Raw genomic sequence first — 22,767 nt, 5'->3', positions numbered from 1 at the left:
TACTCCCAGGTCCCTTACATTATTTTTCCGCTCTATTGTATGGCCGGAGTCAGTAGTATACTCTGTTCTAGTTATTATCTCCTCCAGTTTTCCATAACGGAGTAGTTGGAATTTGTCCTCATTGAACATCATATTGTTTACCGTTGCCCACTGGAAAACTTTGTTTATATCTTCTTGGAGGTTAACCGCGTCCTCAGCAGATGACAGCCTCATGTAGATCCTAGTATCATCCGCAAAGGATGATACGGTGCTGTGGTGTATATCTCTGTTTATGTCTGATATGAGGATAAGGAATAAGATGGGGGCGAGTACTGTGCCTTGTGGAACAGAGCTCTTCACTATGGCAGCCTCCGATTTAACTCTGTTGACCACTACTCTTTGTGTTCGATTTGTTAGGAAGTTGAAGATCCATCTCCCCACTTTCCCAGTTATTCCTTTAGCACGTATTTTATGGGCTATTACGCCATGATCGCATTTGTCAAATGCTTTTGCAAAGTCTGTGTATATTACATCTGCATTCTGATTTTCTTCCAGTGCATCCAAGGCCATGTCATAGTGATCCAGTAGTTGTGAGAGGCAGGAGCGACCTGCCCTGAACCCATGTTGCCCTGGATTGTGCAGATTTGGGAATCCAGGTGATTTGCAATCCTGCTTCTTAGCACTCTTTCAAAGATTTTTATGATGTGGGACGTCAGAGCTATTGGTCTATAGTTCTTAGCTAATGCTTTGCTGCCACCTTTATGGAGTGGGGCTATATCCGTTGTTTTAAGTGACTGTGGAATTTCACCCATGTCCAAGCTCCTCCTCCATAGTGTACTTAGGGCACACGAGAGGGGTTTCTTGCAGTTCTTAATGAAAACAGAGTTCCACGAGTCTGGGCCCGGGGCTGAGTGCATAGGCATGTTGTCAATGGCTTTTTCGAAATCTATCGGAGTTAGGGTAATGTCGGAAATCTGGCATACATTTATGGAGTTTTGAGGCTCATTCATGAAGAAATCATTTGGGTCGTCGATCCTCAGACCGATTAGTGGTTCACTAAACACAGAGTCGTACTGGGATTTCAATATTTCACTCATTTCCTTGTTGTCGTCTGTGTAAGTCCCATCCTGTCTGAGTAAGGGCCCGATACTAGATGTGGTATTTGCCTTGTTTTTGGCATATGAAAAGAAATATTTTGAATTTCTTTCAATTTCACTAATAGCTTTAAGCTCCTCCTGCCTCTCCTGGTTCCTGTAAGAGTCATTTAGCTTAAGTTCGATAGTTTCCACTTCCCTGGTCAGCGCCTCCTTTCGTGTATCAGATATTCTAGCACTCCTGAGGAGCTCAGTGACTCTTCGTCGTCTTCTGTAGAGGGAGCGTCTTTTTCTCTCCAGTTTACTCCTGCTCTTCTTCTTTCTTAGGGGAATATGCCTAGAACATGCTTCGGCTACCAGGAAGTTGATCCTTTCAAGGCACTGGTTTGGATCCATGTCATTTGAGACATCTTCCCAACATGTTTCGTGTAGGACATGGTTTACCTGGTCCCAGTTGATGTTCTTGTTGTTGAAATTGTATTTTGTGAAGACACCTTCACAGGTACATGCATTCTGCTGTTCAGGACCCCTATGCATGTACGTCTGGACTTCGATTAGATTGTGATCGGAATTAGTTGTTTTTGATATTCTTGTCTCTTATCAGGTCCTCATTATTTGTGAAGATAAGGTCAAGTGTGTTTTCTAGTCTTGTTGGCTCCACTATCTGCTGGCTTAAGGTGTGTTTTTCGCAGAGACTTAGTAGCTCATGTGTGTGTGACCTTTCATCTGCGCTACCTCCGGGGATTGTTTCAGCTATAACATTGTTTGCTACATTCTTCCATTTTGTATGCCTTAGGTTGAAATCACCAAGCAGTAAGATGTTTGGGGATGGAGCTGGAAGGTTTTCCAAACAGTAATCGATTTTCAGTAGCTGTTCCTTGAACTGTTGTGAGGTTGCATCTGGTGGCTTGTATATAACCACAATGACTAGGTTTTGGTTCTCGATCTTTATTGATAGAACTTCAACTACCTCATTTGTGGTGTTCAGCAACTCCGTGCAGATAAGGGACTCTTTGACATACAGGCCAACCCCCCCTTGTTGCCTGTTTTTTCTGTCGCATCTAAAAAGGTTGTAACCACTTATCCATATTTCACTGTCAAAGTGATCTTTTGTGTGAGTCTCTGTGAAGGCTGCAAACATTGCATTAGACTCCACTAGAAGTCCACTGATAAAAGGTATTTTGTTGTTGGTGGATGGCTTAAGGCCCTGTACGTATATTAGCAAATATGAACGAGGTTGTATTCTGTGTTTGTTGGGGGGATTTTGTTATTGGCATCAGTAGTTGTAATTCTGGAGGGCCATGGGTGGCCACTGGCTGCGCCTCCAGTGCAACAAGGCTCCAAGGTGGTGGACAATTTTTGTTATTTCCTTCCATTTTCTTTTTTCGTTTCCTGCCACTAGAAAATCACCTGGAGTTGGGTTGTCGTAGCTACTATTGTTTGTCTTGTGGGGTCTGTGCCTCCTGGTCCCTTTTAGATGGTATGCAGGGCACTCGATGTTGTAACACTGCTTCTGGAGGACCGAAGAGTGGCACATTTTTGGGTGAAAGAAAGTACAGGAAGAAGAACGACACACTCCTTTAGACAGGAGGTCACTACATTTTTTGGGATGGTCAAAGTTGCATGTCCCATTTTTTCCCCTGTTATTCCATGCTTACAGATGCCCCAAGCATAATATTTGCACAAATTCACCTTTGGTTGAGAATTGTTGGGAGGTGTGTTGTCAATTTCTGCAGGTTCTGGGACTGCACTATAATCCTCAGTATCCAAGCCAGGGCCACCCCGTCCTGGATTCCATCTACTTTCCCCAGTAGAGGAAGAAGGAGGAGACTCCTCTCCAACATCTGTACTGTGGGCCACGGTCTTGTGCAATGATGGTTGTATATTTACGGTTTTAGATGGTTGTATATTTACTGTTTTTGTGGTGGTTTGGGTAGTGTCCCTAGGAGAGTCTGGGCTGGCAGTAAGGCTGGGGGCTGGGTCTGGGTCAGCACTGGGGCTGGGGCTGGGTCTGGGTCAGCGGCTGGGCCTGGGCCAGCACCAGCACTGTGGGTATTAGTGCTATGACTGGGGGAGCCTGGGCCAGCACCAGCACTGTGGGTATTGGTGCTATGCCTGGGGGAGCCTGGGCCAGCACCAGCACTGTGGGTATTAGTGCTATGCCTGGGGGAGCCTGGGCCAGCACCAGCACTGTGGGTATTAGCGCTATGACTGGGGGAGCCTGGGCCAGGCACTGTGGGTATTGGTGCATGCACCAGCACCATCACTGTGGGTATTAGTGCTATTGAGTGGGCCAGCACCAGCACTGTGGGTATTAGTGCTATGACTGGGGGAGCCTGGGCCAGCACCAGCACTGTGGGTATTGGTGCTATGCCAGCCTGGGCCAGCACCATCACTGTGGGTATTAGTGCTATGACTGGGGGCTGGGTCTGGCTTAGCACCATGTGGGTGACTAGATAGTTTCGAGTCATCTGTTGTGGTATGGACATTCTGCATTTTTTGATACACTATCTCTTGCTCCCATGTTTTATATATTTTTGGTAGACTATCCAAGAGGTCATCCTTGTTTTCTTGATTATTTTTATCATTTATTACTCTCCTTAGTACCTTTCTGATACCTGCCCAAAGTTCTACATCTTTATTGCACAACCAGAAGCACCTTGCTAGTTCGAGGTCATTTTTTGAGGCTGTATTTAGTCTAGTACAAGAGATATGGTATTTGGAAGAGCATAGGTTGCATGTGATTCTGGATTTCCTTCCAAGGAATTTTTTTACATGTCCCACAGATATGCTGTGCTGACATCCTGTCTGTATCCTACTACACTCTGTATGCCACGGAAGAAAACTGATTTCCACTTTACCTTTCTCTTGCTGGTGCCAGTAATATGCAAGATGTATTTATACGAACCAAGTTTGCAGTATGTGGGTGGTGGTGTAGGGTGGGTGTAGGGTGGGTGTGAGCCGGGCAGACTTGCCCACACTGCCACACTTCACTATTATTATTTTTTTTATTACTATTTATTATTATTATTATTATTTAAATTCTTTTTATGTAGTGCTGTACACTGTTTATCTCAAGGATATACACTGTATTCTTTCAAAATACACTTTTCACTGCGTTATACTGGGATCATTGTTTTATTATTTACAGAGCAGCTAGGCCTATGCTAACTTTACCCTACACTTCTATGGAAAAGATTATTTCCTGTTTAGTAGAGGTAACGGTTGTATGCTCAATTTATGTATGCTGTGATTCCCTGCACCTCAATGCTACCACCACTCGTTTCATATCTTATGACTATAGTAGTTACTTATCCGTTATTAACACTTCACTGGACCTCTGGCAATAGTTCGCTAGTGCCAGTCGCTTGTAAGATAAGATAAGATAAGATAAGATTTCGTTCGGATTTTTAACCCCGGAGGGTTAGCCACCCAGGATAACCCAAGAAAGTCAGTGCGTCACCGAGGACTGTCTAACTTATTTCCATTGGGGTCCTTAATCTTGTCCCCCAGGATGCCACCCACACCAGTCGACTAACACCCAGGTACCTATTTGCTGCTAGGTGAACAGGACAACAGGTGTAAGGAAACGTGTCGAAATGTTTCCACCCGCCGGGAATCGAACCCGGGTAAGATATTTCCCTATCTACACTATATATTGTACGCTATACTTGGGGATAATTAAGATTACTCTTATCTACAATTTAGTTCACTATGTCACTGCACATATATATCCTTGTCACTCACTATATTACTTATAGATAGATCGATATTTGTTTATTTCCACTTGTGTCGACATCCGGCAATAATTCACTAGTGCTGGTCAGGTCTATTTCCCACGGTAACCGTTTCTCCACCGGCACTCTCCATGTGACACTATAATCCATATTTTCCTATTTAGCGTTCACTGATATTCCTTTTTTGTTTGTTCAAAGGAGTATATGCACTTTATGGTTGCACACGCTTATTTCCCGCATTCTGTTCCTTCTGCTACTATCAAGACACGCAGTTTTTGACGGAACACAAACATGCACAGTGTGGGTGGTAGTCACACCATACCCATGGTTGGTATAGATGTAATCTTGTTAAATTTATGCTAAACAAGCAGCGCTGTATGACCCTGGTGGGTTTAGCGCTTGGTTTTGATAATAATATGCTAAACAGACTGCTTGATGCATGTGATAGCCTATGTAACCTAAATGCTGCCCTCCCCAGGGGCAAAGCTCCTGGGGAGCGCCATTTGTACATTAAGAGAAAACACAATTAAGTGTCCAGGGCCCAAGACTGTTCAACAGCCTCCCACCAGACATAAGGGAAATTGACAATAGACCCTTGGCTACCTTCAAGAGGGAGCTGGACGGATACTTAGTACCCCAATCAGCCAGGCTGTGGTTAGTACGTTGGACTACGTGTTGCCAAAAGTAACAGCCTGGTTGATCAGGCTCTGATCGACCGCGAGGCCTGGTCAAGGACCGGGCCACGGGGGCACTGACCCACTGGAACGACCTCCAGGTAAGATGATATCGCCTGTGACATTAAATTACTGAGACATGTACCTGATAACTCACTGTTAGAACTGTACAATATAAATTATAGGTCAGTTACCTCTCTCGTGGACCAGTAACATTAATGAACCAATTACCAAACCTAATCAACATAATGTGTTTCGTCCAGTCTCGCTGACCAGCTCTTTGTGTTAACATTTGAAAGGATATTGCTTAACAAATTACTATACAGAATTAAAGACTACATGTCACTTAATGGATTCACACATGGCAAAGGTGTACGAAATTGTGTCGCAATATCTGTAACTGTACATGGGGACGCAAGGCTCAAAATACACGACTCTTCTGGATATCAAAAATGCTGTCGACGTTGCAGAGATGCTATTTTGTGTGAACTAGCTAAAATGGACGCTGGTGGTCTACTTTACAGTGAATATTTGGGTGCCACTAACAGAAACTCAACTGCATTGCTACAGAGATACAAAGGTGAAACTAAAGAATTGGCTTAAGCCGGTGGGAGACTTGAACCTGCCTTGCATGGGCCAGTAGGCCTCCTGCAGTGTTCCTTCTTGTGATCTTCTGTTAAATGCAACTAGGCACTCCCCAGGTAGTGTAATTGTAATAATCTCTACAATGGTAGTAAGATATATATTTTTTATATTATGTCCCTTACTGTATTGTGTACAACAACTGTATGAAGTAATTGTAAAATAGTAGTATTTCTAGTGATGTAACAATGTTCAGTGAGGTCTGACACACCCATTGTAACCTCAGCCATTTTTTTTGCGCCACCGCTCAGAGGATGAGCTGCGGGTGCACGATAATGTAGCCGCTCAGGCGACACAACTGTCATCTCCGTGGATTGATGAACAAGACACGTGCGCAGCTTGTCGGTATTTTATACCATTTTCAACATTCCTCCTTGGCTTCTTGGAGAGGAGGCTGTTGTTGAAGGCTCAGGTGATGGCGTGTGGGCGTCTGGATCTGTCGGGATTTAAGCAAGGGGGGATGGGGTGCCATCTGACTTAATTGGGAACATTTTCTTCCTGTTTCTCCTTCCACAAGAAACTTTGTTTCTTTAGTATGTAAACTTATATAGGCCCAGCTGCACATAAGTACAGTTACCACACTGCAGATTAACTAGTATAACCTCCCCCCCCCCAAAAAAAAAAAAAAAAGTCAGTGACTTATTTCCATTGGGGTCCTTTCCTAATTTTCCTCCATATTTGTTATTTGTGCTGCCCCAGTAGCTATTACATTGTGCACCCGCAGCTCATCCTGTGAGTGGTAGCTCAAAAAACAGGATTAAAAGAGGTCACAATGGGTCTCTGTCAGACCCAGCTGGTAGCATTGTTACATTACTGGAAAGAAATATTTTTCATTTCATATTTTACAGATAATTCATATAGTTAATGTAGACAATACAGTATGGAATACAACTTCAAAAAAGGAGGGAAATGTGGCTAATTTTTACCGATGTTGACGGGTGATGATAGTGGTAGCAGATACTGCTGCCACCGGTCAACGTGGACCCTGTGGCACTGTTGGCTCCCCGTCGGGACTAGGCACATTCTTGGGCCCCACATCCCGTCAGGACTAGGCACATTACTGGACCCCTCTCCTGCTTGGGACTAGGCACATTGTTGGGGTCCCCCAGGACTAGGCACATTGTTGGGGTCCCCCAGGACTAGGCACATTGTTGGGGTCCCCCAGGACTAGGCACATTGTTGGGGTCCCCTGGGACTGGACACATTGTTGGGGTCCCCTGGGACTAGGCACATTGTTGGGGTCCCCCAGGACTAGGCACATTGTTGGGGTCCCCCAGGACTAGGCACATTGTTTGGGACCCCCAGGATAGGCACATTGTTGGAATCCCCCAGGACTAGGCACATTGTTGGGGTCCCCCGGGACTAGGCACATTGTTGGGGTCCCGACTAGGCACATTGTTGGGGTCCCCCAGGACTAGGCACATTGTTGGGTCCCCTGGGACTAGGCACATTGTTGAGGACCCCAGGACTAGGCACATCGTTGGGGATTCCAGGACTAGGCACATTGTTGGGGACCCCAGGACTAGTCACATTGTTGGGGACCCCAGGACTAGTAACATTGTTGTTCCCCCCCCCCCCCCTGAGACTAGGCACATTATTGGGTTCTTCTCCTTGGCAGGATTAGGCACAGCACTGTGCCCCTCTCTCATTGGGACTAGGCACATTGTTGGGTCCTCCCTCAGGACTAGGCACATTGTTGGGGTGCCCCTCGGAAGTAGGCACATTATTGGGGGTCCCCCGTTTGGATTAGCCACATTATTAGGCCCCTCTCCCTCTATGAAAAAATATAGTATCATATTTATGAGGTACAAAGTATAAGTTTGGTAGCATGGGCCCAACTGTGAATATCTATACATTAATAAAGATAAAGTTTTTAATTTATATTGATAACAATACTTAAAGTAACAATTAATAGTGAGGTTCTTTAATTTTGCAGGTACAGCATTAAGTTTTTGTATTATAAATATTGATCATATTAGAAATGGTGTCAATTGTACTTTTTTTTTTTTCCAGAGTCTAGGTATTATTGGGTCAGTACCAGCTGGAGTGCTCATATTAACTTTGTTGGTGCTGCTGCTGTACTTGTTGACAAGATGTTGCGACAACAAACCCCGCAAACCAGGCTCCATAACTTGCCTCAAGGTCATGCTCGTCCTCTTCGCTGTATTTACGTTGTAAGTATGCAGGCACTCCAAACCATACCCCCGGCCGGGATTGAACCCGCGGTCATAGTCTCTCAAAACTCCAGCCCGTCGCGTTAGCCATTACGATTTCTTGAGTCATGCAGGCACTCATGTGGTTAAGTAATAATGAGTTCATTTATTTGGGAAAATTTGAAGGTTTGTAGTACCATATATTATATAGAATCTTCTAATAATAATAGCAACCTGCAGAGAATTATGGTATACTATATGTAATTTCGTATAAAAATTGGAGGATGGAGCAAATGTACCTGAGGGTATAAGGGGATTTAATTTAGCTTTAAACATATGCCACTTTGTACTTAACAGCTAGATAAAGTTTATGAAGTAAGATTTAATTGATTTAAATGCAAAAGAAATCTTAGCTGGTGTTTAATCCTAAGATTTCAGTTAAAGAGTGTGCTTTTGGACTTTGCTGGTAAGTAGACCACCACCTTTTGCACAGGTTACATTCCTCAAAATGGAGCTATACATGAAATTGTGAGGTGTGAAGTGAGGAACTTATGGGAAAGATTGGGTTATGTTCTATGAAACCTCAATGAAAGCCCAACAACTTTGTTTCTTTAAATTTGTTCATCGACCTAAATAATAGCATTATTTAACAAATTGAAAAAAAAACATACATGCTATGGGCACATAAAAAAAGTACGTATATGACTTCATTATGTAAGGTTAAACTAGGATGATACAACCTAGGATAACCTGGTAAAATAATCCAATGTGAATGTTTCCTTAAATTCTGGTTGATGATGCATGATGAGCTTGACATCAAGGGAGAGCATTCCTGTGTCCCTACTGGGCTGAGGTGGATGGCAGAGGATTTTGGTATGAAGTAGATGGCTGGGATTCATGGGATGAGGAAGGGATGGCTGAGGGCACTTACTAGAGCTCTCAAGTATTCTGTCATGCATCTCTGGTCAGTCTTTCCCTACAGTACTTCATACAGCTGATTGTTTGGTCCAGAAGCTGTTTCAGAGCATTGCTTCTAGATGTGTCAAGGTCCTCTCTAGTTTTATCAGCAGCATGGAGCTAGTTATATAACTGTGCAGTATTACTTCTTAACTGCAGGTTCTCTTTCCACATCCTCTTCTGTTATCTAACTCTTTTTTATCTTGGAATTAAGCTCCACCAACATTTCCTCAGGAGATCTTTCTTCCTTATCTTCTAAAAGTTCATTCACATTGTCTAGCTCTACATCTTCAAAGACCTCACCTGGCAGTCTCCTTGTCAGGTCAACAATTTCCTTGACCTGACTTTGTACTGAGGAAAAACCTGTGAAATTGTTCACCACACTAGGTCATAAATTTCTCCAGCCTGCATTTATTGTTGACTTGGGTAAATTATTCCACGCAGTTTTTATGTGGTGTATTGCATCCACAATGTTAAATTTACACCAGAACTCTGCCATCCCTAGCTCTGAGTTGGCTTCCATTGCTGCAAGAAGTTACTGCACTAGCCAGCATGTCTAAATTCACTTAAATGTTTTAATATTAATTATGTGATGACCTGGAGTTATTGCAACAGTGAACTTACACTCAACTTTTTTGGTAAAACAATCATTGCTTTATAAAACAAAATCATAGACTATGCCTGGAAACCATGACATACTCATTCATTCACTTTGTATCTATTGCGACCCCTGAATGGGTCACAATGTATGTACATGTATATATCTCGATTTTGATGTATATTAACTGTTCATATAATTTTATATTGCTGATATTTGCAATGGTACTAGGTTGGTAGACAGCAACCGCCCAGGGAGGTACTACTGTCCTGCCAACGACAGGATGGTAGGATTGCTGGTGTCTTTTTTCTCTCATAGACATGCAAGATTTCAGGTATGTCTTGCTACTTCTTCTTACACTTAGGTCATACTGCACATACGTGTGTGTGTGTGTGTGTGTGTGTGTGTGTGTATATATATATATATATATATATATATATATATATATATATATATATATATATATATATATATATATATATATATATATATATATATATATATATATAAATTTTTTTTTTTTTTTTTTTTTTTTTTTTTTTTTTTTTTTTTTCAACAAGTCGGTCGTCTCCCACCGAGGCAGGGTGACCCAAAAAAGAAAGAAAATCCCCAAAAAGAAAATACTTTCATCATCATTCAACACTTTCACCACACTCACACATTATCACTGCTTTTGCAGAGGTGCTCAGAATACAACAGTTTAGAAGCATATACGTATAAAGATACACAACATATCCCTCCAAACTGCCAATATCCCAAACCCCTCCTTTAAAGTGCAGGCATTGTACTTCCCATTTCCAGGACTCAAGTCCAGCTATATAAAAATAATTATTATTTTTTTTTTATTATCACACTGGCTGATTCCCACCAAGGCAGGGTGGCCCGAAAAAGAAAAACTTTCACCATCATTCACTCCATCACTGTCTTGCCAGAAGGGTGCTTTACATAAATCGTAAATATATTGCTTTATATTATTATTTGACTTAGCTATACCATTAGGTAGGACGTAGCATTTACACCTTACTTTGTGCTCATTGCTCGAAAGTGTTGAGTAGCTGCCCGTATTGGCAAACTACCTTGATAACTGCCTCCTCACTTGTTTAATTGCCGGCTTCTCTGTAGTTGCTGGGCAGGAACAGTCCACAGGAGAGTCACGTGACCAGGGTGGAGTGATCACACCTGAGTGAGGAGACTGCCTTACCTTCCTCTCTCTCTTTGGCTGGTGCTGGTTCCAACAACACCTCCCTCTCCAGCTCTCCCTTGCTGGCCCTTGTTGTTGGAACATCTGTCGCTCTCTTGCTGTTAGTTCGTGGTTTAGACTGTTTTGGTAGAGTATGGATAATTGGACCAGGATACTGGCTACTTGTTACAAAAACCCAGTAACAGGCTGAATGCTAGAGGGGCAGACCTTTCTAGTATTCACTGGAGATGTTTATAATTTATAGATATTGCATTTTTTGTAACAGTTTCCATATTGTACCATATCATACAGTGTGAGTTAATGAGTGAAGATCACATCTTATACTCCCAGGTTACTGTGTTTAATATCCTCCCAGCACTTAATATCATCCCAGATTGCTGCTTATGCTCCCAGATTACTTTTATGCTCCCAGATTACTGCCTATGCTCCCAGATTATTGTTTATGTTCCCATATTATTTCTTATGCTCACAGATTACTTATTTGGCTCCCAGATTGTTTTGTACGCTCCTAGATTACTTATCCTCCCTGATTACTTTTTATGTCCACAAATTACTTCTTATTCTCCCTGATTACTTCTTATGCTTCCATATTACTTATTTTTATCTGCCCAGATTACCTAATATTCTATTAGATTACTTCATACCATCCAAAATTACCACTTTTTTTTTTTTAAGCTCGACAAATGTCTCCAATCAAGGCAAGCGACCCAAAGAAAAAATGGATTTACCATCATTCATTCAATGACTGTCTTAGCAAATTATGTCATTACACCTCAAGATTACATCATATCCCTCAAGTGTATACTTTCACATTGTACGTATATTCTTATTACTTGGCAGGGGTGCATTAGGGGTGAGCGTGTGGGGTAACGAAGAAGTTCATGAAGGTGTAACTCGGTCTGTCCTCTCCCTCAACAACATCAACAGTATGGTGCACTCACTCAGCAACCAGGTAACAACAACAGTATTTATTCTCCGTTTACCCTCCTGATACTTCGTTTTATGTGGAATTAGTTTATCGTAAGTTTTGCTGGGAATGTCCAAGTGATGTTTCTCGACTGAAATAATAGTTGCATTTGGCAGTGGGTCAGATTAACAATAAATCTGTTGTTCTTGAAATCTTAATTATTCATAATTGTGTCCTTGGGAATATTTGAAAAGGAAAGGAAAATTTCCAGTTAAGAAAACAATATCCAAAAAGGAGGTAATAGCAGCTTTAATTACATAGATGAAAAATCGTTCTCTCTCTCTCTCTGTATATATATACAGTATATCTTTATCTCTATCTATCTATCTATATGAATCTCTATCTATCTAATCTATCTCAATATCTGTCTTCCTTTAGATCTATCTGAGGTGAAAATAAAAATAATCTCTCTTACTATCTTTTTATTTTTAGCAATCTTTTTACCTTTCTTCTTCTTGTTCTTCTTATTCTTCTTTGTCATTTCTTCTTAGTTTCTTCTTCTTCAGGACATACCCATCGTATTATAAATACATTAATTCCCTCCAACTGGACTACTTCACTAATGGTGCGGCTCACTGCATCAGACATGCACTTACACTTTAATCTTCTCTGATTGGTTCTCTTTCCCAACAGACAAAACTATTTGACGAAACGATCCGAAGGAATTTACAGCCACAATTAAACCTCTTCAAAGAAACCATCCAGAGAGAGAGCATAAAGAATGCAACAGTTGAAATGTTTATTATCGAGAGTCTTCACTATATGCAAGGCAACATATCTGAAGTTCTTCTCATCAATGTTGAGGATATAAATGCCATGGTAGGTGATTTTGTCTGTAACGATTGTGTAACAAAATTGCACCACACCAGCTGTTTTCCCACTAAGTTTGGATGACCCATAGGAGGAAATGTATTTATCAGCATTGATTCAGTATCTGTCATGGCTGAATTTTATAGCTGTATACACAAATAACTTGCACAGAGGAGAGAAGCTTACAACGATATTTCAATCCAACTTGGACCATTTACAAGTGGACTGCAGTGTTGCCATCTTCTCTCTCCTATGTGCGGGTTATTTGTGTATTGTTCCAGTCACGTTATTGTGCTTTTTTTGTTCTTTATAGCTGTAATGTGAATTTACTATTGGTAAATGTTGTGACTCGTGTAAGCTTATGTTAACAACTTGAAAAAAGAAGGAAACACATTCACAATTACTTACTCCCTAACTGCTTTTGAAAAAAAAAATGCAGTCATGAGGATGCAGTGATGGGCTGCCAAATCACAATGTCAACTCCCAACTTTCTTAGCGTAGTCACTTCGCATCACTAAAACTCAAATCTGGTTAACTGATTTCCTAAATACCTCATAGATGCAATCATTCTCACACTTCAACTGCCCATCTAATCCCAAAGATCTCTCTTCCCCCCAGTTATTCCATGCAGAGTCTTAAAAGTCTTATAGGCACATTTGAAAATTCTATGGAATATAAACTAGAAATTATCCAGTGTTCATGGAGGTATGTTTACTGGCAACACACATCTAGACTGCATTTTAATTTGTTAGAGCACTCTTTTTATTTTGCCTGATTTTGTTTTTGACATTGCAAAATGTTTTCTTTACCCATATGTTTAAATGTTTGATGCCTTGTCTCTGGAAACCATTTTTTTTTTTTTAGAAGATATGACACTGTTAGGATGGAAAGGTAATAACTGATAAATCTAAATAAGGAAGATCAAATGACAGAAATTAATTTTAAAACAAGACCTTTATTAACCTTTTCAGGGTCCCCAGGCCCTCTCCCAGACTTGTTCTCAGGGTCGCCCAAATTTAAAAAAAAAAAAATTATTTTTTCTTATGAAAAGATAGAGAATCTTTTCCTGATCATAATGACACCAAAAGTATGAAATTTGATGGAAAACTTACGGAATTATGCTCTCGCAAATTTAACGGTCTCGACAGTGTTTATGCATCGGCGATTTTGCCCACTTTGAGCCCAATTTTCGGCCAATTCCAGTGTGCTAGTCGACAAAAAAATAACTGTTTCGCTAGAACTCCATTTCTTCTATCGAATGAGTACAAGAAACCACCCATTTACCGATTTCAACTATCTAATACTGTACAGTGGTCAGAATTTAGCAATTTTGCCAATTTCACACAAATTTCAAAAGATGCCAATTTTCAAATAGGGTCCAGAATAAACAAGACATTCCTGGCACTAAAATAACATTTCATCTGTTCATTAGTCACGTCCCCATGCTCCTCTTACATTCTTTTGCTTTCCACTCTGAATTTTTATTCTCACAAAAAACAGAAGATTTACTGTTATGCAAACTACTGCATTAGTGTAGAAATGGTATAAATAATATCGGCGTACTTGTGAAAGAATATTAGACTCACCAGTTGACGTGTATTGGACACTTAGCATGATTTGTTTACTTTTGAACTTTGGTAAAAATCGAACATTTCTGCTACTTTGAGCTCAATTTCAAGGTACTTTTCCAAAGTCATCAAAATCATCTCAATTTCTGTAATATGTCTTCCATTCTATAAAATGAGACCAGGAAAACTAGAATACAACAATAAATACCATACGAAAATACAGTGCAAAGTCGCTGTTTTAATCCAAAAACACGGTCAAAGTTTTTTTTTCTCATTACGCACTGTGTGCTGCAGAGTTTTTTTTATACTGTGCACACTGACCACATAGACCCATTCTTTCATATGCAGGCCTACCAGCTTTCTCTCACTAGATTTGAGGGCGCTAGAATTTAGGCGTACTAGTATGTCAAAAACCCTGATGCGCAAGCCTTACTAGTACGTCCAAAACCCTGAAAGGGTTAAATACTCCTAACCTAAGTGAAAAACACAGATAAAACAGTGGTCTATAAAATTTCTTCTCTACAACTTGAGGAGCACCTACACAACAGCTGTAGGGTGTGATGCCACTGGGGCATTCAGCCATACAACCATCTGGAATCTTTTGGTGGATGGTAAACCAGGGACACTGGGCCTCAGTAGTACTACAGTGGAACTCCGAGTTTCGGCTGTAATCCATTCCAGGAGCTAGGCCTAAACCCGAAATGGCTGAAAAGCGAAGCAATATTTCCCATAAGAAATAATATATGTGCAATTAATCCTTTCCAGACCCACAAAAATATTCACAAAAAATACATTTTTTTAAAGAATAACTATAGTTTTACATACAACACAGATAAATACATATATATTATACAATACATAAATTAAAATTTAAATAAACATTTAAAATAACATTTACTTACCTTTATTGAAGAGACTTGCAGGCATCTGGAAGATAGGGAGGAGGAGAGAGGGAGGACTTATTGTTTGGAAGGGGAATCCCCTTCCATCAAGACTTTAGGTAACAAGTCCTTATCTGGGGTTACTTCCCTTCTTTGTCTTTTAAGGCCACTAGGACCAGCTTGAGAGTCACTGGACCCCTGTCACAAAATAACTGTCAAGACTGCTCTGTTTCTGGCGTCTCTTTAAGATTTCCCTGAAGTGGGATAAGGTTTTGTCACTGAACATGTTGCAGATATGGCTTGTTTCAGCTTGGTCAGGGTGATACTTTTCAACAAAAGTTTGCAACTCATTCCACTTTGCATACATGTCCTTAATCACTGAAGAAAGCACCTCCTTCACTCCCTCTTCCTCCTCCTCTGAAGCAAGTTCCTCAGCTGTGGTCTGATACTGTACCAGTTGAAGCTCTTGCAGTTTGTCAGTGGTTAGCTCTTCCCTTTGGTCCTCCACCAACTCTCCCACATTCTTGCCACTCACCTCCAACCCCATGGACTTGCCCAATGCCACAATACCTTCCACAACAGGCAGAGAGTTGGCAGGGTCAGGGTCAGCCTTAAGCCCTTCAAAATCTCTCCGGACGACACATTGTGGCCACAATTGTCTCCAAGCAGAGTTCAAAGTCCTGGAAGTCACTCCCTCCCAAGCCTTACCTATAAGGCTTATGTAATGGAGGATACTGAAGTGCTTCCTCCAGAACTCTCTTAGGGTCATTTGAGTGTCTGAGGTTACTTCAAAACACATTTCAAACACTGCTTTGGTGTAGAGTTTTTTGAAGTTAGAAATGACCTGCTGGTCCATGGGCTGGAGGAGAGGAGTGGTTGGAGGAGGTGTTACGTTGGTTTGTCCCTTATTACTTTGATAGTAAGGTTCTCACTACATGTTCTAGTGTGGGGTAGTTTTTTACTTAATGGCCTTATCTGTCTAGGGGTAATACTTACATCATGGCTGATCATCTTGAGTGTCTGATATCCTCTCACCAGCCCTCTTCACAGGTTATGTAAACTACTACTATAAAAATATAACTGTATTCTCAATAGATATGTACAGAATATACAATTACAGCCTCACACTTTAAAAACAAAGATCTACACACTCCATAGCTGTTCTCCCACATGGTGTATCTTATTAACTTTTGTCCTTCTCTCTTCTTGACATAACTCTGGGCTAACCAGTGTTTTGACACACTTTAGTCACCCTGGGTATGGTGGCCACAACTTAAATTATAAAAACTCACCCCTGGAGCACACATACTGCCCCAAAAGATAGAAGAAGGACCCAGAGATCCTGCCAGGTTGAAGGTCAGCCACAGAGAGAGAGAGTCAGAGAGAGGGAGAGAGAGAAGCCTAGCTAAGCTCCTCCCACCAAAACAAAAGACTGGTGCCAAGCACAATTCTCCAGTTACCACAATTCTACCACACCTTAATTTTACTTTTACAAAAAGAAATACAACTTTATAAACTACTTATTTAAATTGTGTGTGTGTCTATAGGATAACCTATTATATTGAGAAAAAGGCTTGACCCAGCTGCCTCTCAGTCATAAGGTTGATCAGCCCTTATGACATTTAGAACTGAGTCCCCATCAATTCAATATAATTAGGTATTCCAGAGTAACTGTTACTTATAAATACATGTTGGGTCTTATAGCCCCATAACAGGAGGCAAGAACTTCACTGTGATGAAACTGAAGTCCCTAGACAATAGGTCTTCCAAGTTTGGAGGATGAGCATGAGCATTGTCCATTACCAGGAGATGCTTGAGTGGCAAATTATTTTCAAGGAGAGATTTTTTCACACTGGGGCCAAACACTTCATGGACCCACTCTTTGGAAATTTGCCTCGTGACCCATTCCTTATTATTTGCTTTCCACAAGACACACAATTTATTCTTGATGACATTGCTTTTCTTGAACACTCTGGGATTTTCTGAGTGATACACCAGTAAAGGCTTCACTCTAAAATTTCCACTAGCATTAGCACAGAACAAAAGAGTTAGCCTATCTTTCATAGGCTTGTGTCTTGGCAGTGCCTTTTCCTCCTGAGTAATGTAGGTCCTCTGGCATTTTCTTCCAAAACACGCCTGTTTCATCACAATTGAAGACTTGCTGGGGTTTGAATTTTTCCGTCTTTACATACCCCTTAAATTCATTCATGAAGTTTTAAGCCGCACGTTTGTCTGAACTTGCTGCCTCACCGTGCCTTACCGCACTGTGTATGCCACTACGCTTCTTAAATCTGTTAAACCAGCCTCTGCTGGCCTTAAATTCACTAACATCAGCATTGGTTCCAGGTATTTTCTTTATAAGAGTGGCATGCAGCTGCCTTGCTTTCTCACAAATGATCGACTCTGAAACACTATCACCTGCTGTCTGTTTATTGTTGATCCACACCACCAACAACTTCTCAACCTTTTCGACTGTTTGTGATCTATTTTTGGATAACATGACAACACCTTTCGCAACACCAGCTTCCTTGAGTTTTTTTCTCTTCGCCAGAATAGAAGTGATAGTTGATTTGTTTTTGCTGTACATCCTGGCAAGGTCTTCCACATGAATGCCACTCTCATATTTTTCTACTATCTTCTTCTTCACTGCTATGGTGTTCCTCACTTTCTTTACCACAGGGCCCATGGTGGCTTATTTCACAGTCACAATTAATGGATGGCTGGCTGGATGGCTGGCTGGCTGGCTGAATGTCTGTCTGGCTGGCTGGATGGCTGCCTGGCTGGCTGAATGGCTGCCTGGCTGGCTGGATGGCTGCCTGGCTGGCTGGATGGCTGGCTGGATGGCTGCCTGGCTGGCTGGATGGCTGCCTGGCTGGCTGGATGGCTGCCTGGCTGGCTGGATGGCTGCCTGGCTGGCTGAATGTCTGCCTGGCTGGCCGGATGGCTGCCTGGCTGGCTGGATGGCTGCCTGGCTGGCTGGATGGCTGCCTGGCTGGCTGGATGGCTGCCTGGCTGGCTGGATGGCTGCCTGGCTGGCTGGATGGCTGCCTGGCTGGCAGGATGAGAGCTCAAGGTAATGTTCACTCAAGGATAAATAATACTAGACTGGCTCACGATGCCTGTGCGGGCAGGTGTGCAAGTACGGGCAGGTAGACAGGTCTGGTATGCCAGCCGAAACCCGGGGCAACGGCCGAAACGCTAGACAAAATTTGGCCAAAAAAAGCGGCCAATTCTCTGGGCGGCTGAAACCTGGGGTTTCACTGTATTTATATTGATGAAGACTTGTGGGGTACCATGATTGGGCCTCTTCAACAGGAAAATGAAGGCTTCCTTCTCATAGTCGACCAAAGGGCTGGGGCCACTTTCTCAGTTGAACCAACTTCTCTATGGGCAGACAAGTGTCTTAGCTGTTGAATATTCTTCTTTTTTTCAACAAACCGGCCGTATCCCACTGAAGCAGGGTGGCCCAAAAAGAAAAACAAAAGTTTCTTTTTCTTTAATTTTAGTAATGTATACAGGAAAAGGGGTTACTAGCCCCTCGCTCCCGGCATTTTAGTCGCCTCTTACGACACGTATGGCTTACGGAGGAAGAATTCTGTTCTACTTCCCCGTGGTGATAAGAGGAAATAAACAAGAACAAGAACTAGTAAGAAAATAGAAGAAAACCCAGAGGGGTGTGTATGTATATATGCTTGTACATGCAAGTGTAGTGTGCCCTAAGTGCAAGTAGAAGTAGCAAGATGTATTTGAAATCTTGCATGTTTATGAGACAGAAAAGACACCAGCAATCCTACTATCATGTAAAACAGTTATGTACAGGCTTCCACTTCACACTCACTTGGCAGGATGGTAGTACCTCCCTGGGAAGTTGCTGTCTACCAACCTACTACCTAAAAGCTGGTGAATTTTATTTTTTTATTTACACATGGGTCTTCTCCCACCAAGGCAGGGTGGCCTGAAAAAGAAAAACTTTTATCATCATTCACTCCATCTCTATCTTGCCAGAGGCACACTTACACTACAGTTATAAAAATGCAACATTAACACCCCTCCTTCAGAGTACAAATGCTGTACTTTCCATCTCCAAGACTCAAGTCTGGCCTGCAAGTTTCCCTGACTCCCTTCATAAATGTTACCTTGCTCACACTCCAACAGCATGTCAAGTCCTAAAAACCATTTGCTTCCATTTGCTTCTAACGCTCGTGCATGCTTGCTGGAAGTCCAAGCCCCTCGCACACAAAACCTTCTTTACCCCCTCCCTCCAACCTTTCCTAGGCCGACTCCTACCCCTCCTTCCCTTCACTACAGATTTATGCATTCTCAAAGTCATTCTATTTTGTTCCATCCTCTCTACATGTCTGAACCCTCTCAACAACCCCTCCTCACCCCTCTGGATAATAGTTTTGGTAATCCCACACCTCCTCCTAATTTCCAAACTACAAATTCTCTGCATTATATTCACACCACACATTGCCCTCAGACATGACATCTCCACTGCCTCCAGCCTTCTACTTGTTGCAGCATTCACCACCCATGTTTCGCACCCATATAAGAGCATTGGTAGAGCTATTCTCTCATAGACAAAGTTCTTTGTCTCTGCAGACTCCTAAGTGCACCACTCACCTTTTTCTCCTCCTCAGTTCTATGATTCACCTCATCTTTCATAGACCCATCTGCTGACACGTCCACTCCTAAATATCTGAATACATTCACCTCCTCTATACTCTCTTCCTCCAATCTGATATCCAATCTTTCATCACCTAATTTTTTTGTTATCCTCATCACCTTACTCTTTCCTGTATTCACTTTCAACTTTCTTCTTTTACATACCCTACCAAACTCATCCACCAACCTCAGCAAATCTCTTCAGAATCTCCCAAAAGCACAGTGTCATCAGTAAAGAACAACTGTGACAACTCCCACTTTGTGTTAGATTCTTTATTTTTTAACCCCACACCTCTTGCCAACACCCGATAATTTCTCTGCTAAATTACTAAAGTTAAATAGAGAAACTTTTGTTTTTCTTTTTGGGCCACCCTGCTTTGGTGGGATACGGCTCGTTTGTTGAAGGAAGAAGAAGAAGAAGAATTTCTCTGCAGGTACATTAAAGTCTGTATATGGTAGTAGGTTGGTAGACAGCAACCACCCAGTGGGGTACTACCGTCCTGCCAAGTGAGTGTGAAATGAAAGCCTGTAATTGTTTTACATGATGGTAGGATTGCTGGTGTTTTTTGTCTGTCTCATAAATATGCAAGATTACAGGTACGTCTTGCTACTTCTACTTACACTTAGGTCATGCTACACATACATGTACGTACATGTTTATTTATACACACTCATCTGAGTTTTCTTTGATTTTATCTTAATAATTCTTGGTCTTATTACTTTTCCTTTTATATCCATGGGGAAGTGGAATAAGAATCTTTCCTCCGTAAGCCATGCATGTTGTAAAAGTCAACTAAAATGCCGGGAACAATGGGTTAGTAACCCCTTTTCCTGTAATAATTACTAAAAAGAATAAAAAAAAGAAAACTGTCAAAGTGGGAAGTCTGAATGTGCGTGGATGTTGTGCAAATGATAAGAAAGAGATGATTGTGGATGTTATGAATGAGAAGAAGCTGAATGTCCTGGCTTCAAGTGAAACAAAGCTGAAGGGGGTGGGAGAGTTTCAGTGGAGAGGAATAAATGGGGTTTCAAATAGAGTTAGAGCTAAAGAAGGAGTAGCAATAATGTTGATGGATAAGTTATGGCAGGAAAAGAGGGACTATAAATGTATTAATTCAAGGATTATGTGGAGTAAAATAAAGGTTGGATGTGAAAAGTGGGTTATAGTAAGCATACATGCACCTGGAGAAGAGAGAAGTGTAGAGGAGAGAGAGAGATTTTGGGAAATGTTGAGTGAATGCATGGGGAGTTTCGAACCAAGTGTGAGAGTAAAGGTGGTTGGAGATTTCAATGCTAAATTGGGCAAAAATGTTGTGGAGGGAGTAGTAGGTAAATTTGGGGTGCCAGAGGTAAATGAAAATGGGGAGCCTTTAATTGAGCTATGTGTAGAAAGAGATTTGGTAATAAGTAATACATATTTTAAGAAGAAGAGGATAAATAAATATACAAGGTATGATATAGCACGTAATGAAGATAGTTTGTTAGGTTATGTATTGGTGGATAAAAGGTTGATGGGTAGGCTCCAGGATGTACATGTTTATAGAGGGGCAACTGATATATCGGATCATTATTTAGTTGTAGCTACAGTTAGAGTAAGAGGTAGATGGGAAAAGAGGAAAATGGCAACAGCAAGCAAGAGGGAGGTGAAAGTGTATAAACTGAGGGAGGAGGAAGTTCTGTAGACAGCCTGTACTGTCTGCACAGACAGCCCATGCTGTCTGCCAGCTTAGTTCATATTTCGCGCCACTCAGGTGCTGCCCTCTGTAGCCAGGCCTCTCGGTGGGCATGCCAGCCTGCCTGCCCTTGCCTCTGCCTCACACACACGGCCTAGCAGCAAGACACACGTACTCCCAGCTCTCTCTCGTGGGATGGCCCTGCCCGGGCCATGGGCACAAACACACAAACCTGTGTACCCACCACGACTTAACAATAAACAAAGAAGCCTCCGAAGAAGACGTATCATTTACTCCCCGCTACCAGAACACCAAATAATCCCGTTATAAATGGTGGAAAGCAGTGGTCGCAGCAGTTGTTTGCCCAGAGAGAGGAAGGAAGAGGTATGAAGTCATCTTCACTTCATCATCCCATACAAGAAGCATCCGTCTCTCAACGAGTTATCCTGATGTTGTGTCTGCACTTTTGAGCATCCAGACACAGGTACAAGCAGGATCCAGCCAAAATTTGCCAAAATTCTCCGAGAATTGTAAGTGACCCCACGCTACAGCGTCCCACGCTGTTTCTCAAGTCACGTGTTCAGCGTCACTTGTATGTTGCTGTTGTTGTTCAGCTCAGCACAGCTGTTTCAGCAAGACAGAGGTGAGTTTTGTGGTGATTTCTGCGTCCAGTGTGAGCTTCTCCACGTGTTCATGGGTGGGGGAGGAGGAGAGGAAGTGGCTGTTCCTCACCTTGCCCATGCTCGCCCTACTCACGCTCACCCGTCTACCATACACTCACCACTGCCCCACTCCCTCTGCTGTGTTTTCTGCTGTTTTTTGTGTGATTCATTGCCAGAGCTGTGTATCCGAGTGCCCGAGGCCACTTGAAGCTACGTGGATCAGCATGCCACGTAGATCACGACGCCACGTGGGTGTGGGCGATGTCACGTGTATCTACCAGCCATGTGAGTTACCAGATGTTCCAGGCCACATGCTGTGGTCTGCTGCCCGCATCACATTGACGTCACCGACGATGCTGCCCGACTTCATGACGTCACGATGTCTGCTGACGTCACCTCACGATGTCTGCCTGACGTCACCTCGAGATGTCTGCTGACGTCATCACGCCTGACATCATATGATGTCACCATCGAGTGTTCAGTAATTATTTTAGTATTGTCGAGAA

General features: G+C 42.2%; 1 protein-coding gene across 14 annotated transcripts in view; it reads left to right on the top strand.

Annotated features, from left to right (window-relative positions):
- The window catches only part of tty (tweety), a 305,681-nt gene that overhangs the window by 194,532 nt on the left and 88,382 nt on the right, over positions 1 to 22,767 (top strand). For all 14 annotated transcript variants that reach the window (XR_011392576.1, XM_070089723.1, XM_070089721.1 and 11 more), the window contains 3 exons: positions 8,140 to 8,300; positions 11,876 to 11,987; positions 12,636 to 12,821. Coding sequence is in view for 13 of the 14 variants with exons in the window: in XM_070089723.1 (XP_069945824.1) it covers positions 8,140 to 8,300; positions 11,876 to 11,987; positions 12,636 to 12,821 (459 nt within the window). In the remaining variant the exon portion in view is untranslated. The remainder of the gene's footprint in view (positions 1 to 8,139; positions 8,301 to 11,875; positions 11,988 to 12,635; positions 12,822 to 22,767) is intronic.

Source organism: Cherax quadricarinatus, chromosome 29 (assembly GCF_038502225.1).
Source record: "Cherax quadricarinatus isolate ZL_2023a chromosome 29, ASM3850222v1, whole genome shotgun sequence".
Classification (NCBI taxonomy): Eukaryota; Metazoa; Arthropoda; class Malacostraca; order Decapoda; family Parastacidae; genus Cherax; species Cherax quadricarinatus.
This window is presented reverse-complemented; position numbering and strand designations above follow the sequence as displayed.